This window comes from Ipomoea triloba, chromosome 8 (assembly GCF_003576645.1).
Source record: "Ipomoea triloba cultivar NCNSP0323 chromosome 8, ASM357664v1".
In the NCBI taxonomy this organism is placed as follows: domain Eukaryota; kingdom Viridiplantae; phylum Streptophyta; class Magnoliopsida; order Solanales; family Convolvulaceae; genus Ipomoea; species Ipomoea triloba.
The window spans coordinates 18100233-18104137 of NC_044923.1; the positions used below are offsets into that span (position 1 = coordinate 18100233).

The 3905-nt window shown below is 41.5% G+C and overlaps 1 protein-coding gene across 1 annotated transcript in view; it reads right to left on the bottom strand.

The window, feature by feature from the left end:
- Positions 1 to 2142, bottom strand: part of LOC116027063 — a 3444-nt gene extending 1302 nt beyond the window's left edge. Inside the window, exons 1-3 of the mRNA XM_031268490.1 lie at positions 1665 to 2142; positions 591 to 1531; positions 28 to 510 (exon numbers count right to left, since the gene is read on the bottom strand). Of these exons, the coding sequence (XP_031124350.1) occupies positions 28 to 510; positions 591 to 1530 (1423 nt within the window). The 5' untranslated portion in view covers position 1531; positions 1665 to 2142. The remainder of the gene's footprint in view (positions 1 to 27; positions 511 to 590; positions 1532 to 1664) is intronic.
- Between the last annotated feature and the right edge of the window lie 1763 nt (positions 2143 to 3905).

Genomic DNA, 3905 nt, shown 5'->3' on the forward strand with positions numbered 1-3905 from the left:
AAAAAAAAAAAAGAGGATGTAGAGAGCCAGAACGATTGACAATCAGAGGAGAAATACGTACGTAGGATAAGTGTTGGGCCATCTTTGCGGCGACCTCTTCATTGGTATCACTGACGACACTCGCAGGTGGGGGGCCTAGCTCGGACAGTAGGTTGAACATTTTTGGTAGATCAGCCGTCCCACGAACAAGTGCACGTACGTGAGGGGGTCCCTCTTCCGCAAGTCGAGGCATCTCACGATTGGTTGCGAGTGTACTACCAGGAACCTTAGTTTCAACCTCAACCTCACCTAGAGGACGCTTGCCCAATGACGTAGAAGGAACTGGAGCGATAGAAGAACTAGACGGAGGGGGTCCAATGGGTAACTGGTCGGTCTCGTGGTGGTCAGATGGTGCGGACTTCCTTTTCAGAGTGATCTTCGATGATTGAGACTGATCAATACCGAATGACGACTTCCCCCCAGCACCTACAAATTCCTCAAGGTCAGGGTCAAGGTCCATTGCTAGATGACCTGCAAGATAAGTAACAAAACAAGTGAGGAATCAAAGGCAATAACAAAGCAGATTGCATAATGTCACACGTCCAACTCACCATCTGGGACAACCTGACGTTGAACCCCATACATCGGAGGGGGTAGATGAGCTGCAGCCAATGCCTCTGGAGAGTGATAATTATCCCAAGAATAGCACTCCGATGAAATCTTCTCGACTGCATCCTTGATCTCTAAAGTCTCAGGTGGTAGCACGCACTTGCGCATTCGACGAGACCACTCATTTTTGAAAGGCACCCCGTCTTTCAAAAACACTCGAAGAAACTTCCCCCTCCACTTACGGTTGTTATCAGGCAGACCAGAAACTTTTCCAAACAACCCGCGACATTGAATGATCACGAAGCTGGGGTGGCAATTCTTCCCCATAGTCTTTACAAGATGGAGGAAGTTGAACAAATCGATCGTGCAAGGAACTTGATGACGTGCACAAATTTGAGGGAAGCAAGCAAGTATACGATGACCATTTGGCGCCACTTGGCTTGGAACTATGCCATAATAATTCACAAAATCAACAAGGAAAGGATCAAGGGGGATACGCATACCAGCTTTCAGCGAATCCAGATGGACACCTATCCATTTCTTGTAATGACAAGAAACGATGTTAGTCAGGCGTCGGTCAACCTCGTAACGGATCCCTTCTCCAATCAAATCTGCAAGTTGCTCCTCCTCCTTGGGAGATATTTCAACCGGAGTGGCAAAAGCTCCTTTGGGATCCAACTCGACATAATCACCACTTGGCGTGATACTTTTGCTCGTCGAGGTTTCTTTCACCTTGCTCGAAGTGGAGTCGTCCGTTTGGATTTTCCTTTTCTTCAAAAGAATTTGTGAAGGGACAGATTGTGTGGGGGCGACAGGACGAGCCCTCACTTGTTGAGCATCGTCAGAACGATTCGGTGACCCACCCTCGGACACACAAAATTCATCCTCAATCAAATCATCATAATCATGGGCAAAAACGTTTTGGCTATCATCTTGCGACATGCTACACAAGTAAGGATGCGAGCAAATCAACAACAACGGTAAACCGTCAATATCAACAAGTAGTATGTTTTTTATCTTTGGGAACCAAGTTTAAAAAAAAAAAAAAAAAAAAAAAAAAAAAAAAAAAAACTTACTTGGTTAGAGTAGCTCAAGTTGGTAGTTGGTGTGCTTGAAGATGTGCAAGGGGGCTTGAAGTGAAAAAAATGAGAAGGGAGAAGGGTATTTATAGAGAAAACAATGGGCCTTGAAAAATGATGGGCCTTAGTGAAGTAATGGGCTTAAAAAAAAATATGGATTGCTCTAGCTTATGGAAACCCAAAGATGGCATGTTGCATGGAGAAGGAAATTGTAGACCGACATGAGAGAAGATTGTCCATGATGTAGCCGACCGAAGAAGATGGCGAGAAAACATTTTCACTTCTCAAACCCGACAATTCTCGCGGATTCAAGAAGTGGGGGACTCGTGATGGGTAAATACGCAATTGGACTACGCGCGCACTTTGCCACCCTACTTGACAACCACTCGGTCGGTCCGCATCGACCACTCTACATTCCGTCGACATCCACTCGGTCGGTCCGCATCGACCACTCTACACTCCGTCGACATCCACTCGGTCGGTCCGCATCCACCACTCTACACTCCGTCGACAACCACTCGGTCGGTCCGCATCCACCACTCTACACTCCGTCGACAACCACTCGGTCGGTCCGCATCAACCACTCTACACTCCGTCAACAACCACTCGGTCGGCCTATTATCATCCTACGGGCGACTTATTGCCACCCTACGAGCAGCCTACTAAGGAGCTAGGAGATTCCGAATTATAGGAATCATTTGAGCTCCCCGAAGATTCTAATCGTTTGCAATGCTCGAGGCGACAAGTGATGGCATTTTGTGAGTAATTGCTCTGCCACCTCGAGCACGTCACGGAGATCCTGCAGAGCGACTGTTCAAGGTGACCAATGCCGACATGACACGTCAGACCATCCGCATGTCATCCGTTGAGTACTCACGTGACCTGCTTAGTATAAATAGGGGGATCACACCCCTCATTTGGGGGATGGAGAACTCATCAGTACTAGACTAATACACTTGCGATTTGATCATCATCTTTCTCTTGCTTACTTTTTATTACTGCTCGTCACTCGTAGAGCGATATAGCTTCGAACCGTTCAGTCGTCGACCGGTGACCCACCGAGCGACATCCTTCACCACCCGTAGCACACGTATTCGTAGCGTAATCGTAGACCCCGTTTACATTAACGCTATCATTGGGTAAACTTTACTTTGTGATCTTATTTTTCAAAGGATCACAAAGAGATAAACTAACATAAATTATTTATAGTTGATCGACTTAAATAAAAAGATCAATAGATTGTTTTCACTGTGATAAAATTGTAGCATTTTGATTAAAGAATAATATTCGATCATTTCGAGAAAAAAATTGTGTCGTTTTCGTAAACACTACTGTTTGTAATAGAAAGTTTTATACTTATTTCAACCAATTAAGTTTTTAGCTTTTTCTTTGAAAGTATATTTCATATTCAGTTAGTACACAATTTAGTGAGATTTTTCTTTTTATGATTAGTTAGGTCATCGATTTTGATGATTTTTTTTTAGTTGAGTCCTCTATAATTGTAGTTTTGTAATTTTTCATCTATTAATATCCAATTTAATTTTCGACTATAATGTTTTACTCAAATTAGTCATTGACTATATAGTGGATAATATAAATTTAGTCATCGATTATAATAATTTATCTAGATTTAGTCATTGATTCTAACATATGATGACCCAATTAGGAAAAATCATCAAAGTTGAGGGTCCAATTAAACACAAAAAGACATTTATGACTAAATAAAAAATCACTATAATTGATGACTAAATTGAGTATTAACTCATTTCATATTACTACTATAAAAGTATGCACTAGAATTCGTGTATCGCATGCTCAATTACTTTTTTCTTTGTTTTTTTTTTAATGACATGGAGTAATATATACAGTAAGAAGTGCGGAATAATAAAAAGTTGGCAGAAGGATCAAATAGATTCTGGATTCATTTACTACTCAAGAGTGTCTAATTCATACATTAGACTAAAATAAGATCTAATTTGATACATTAACTCCCAATATTTCTTTCACTTGACATTTTCACTAGGCTTCTCTTCGGTTTTGATGATTTGGTTTCAATTAAGATGATGTAGCAAGTGATATTTATGATGTATTTTAAATGCAAAATAGTTTACAACCAATTCTCTCTCTTCAAACTCCATATTCATCTTCAACCTTCGCAAAACACACTCTCTTTCTTGCCGGCACTTGCAACTGTAATGTATCAACTAATTAAAATGAGAAAAGTAAGTACTGCACTAC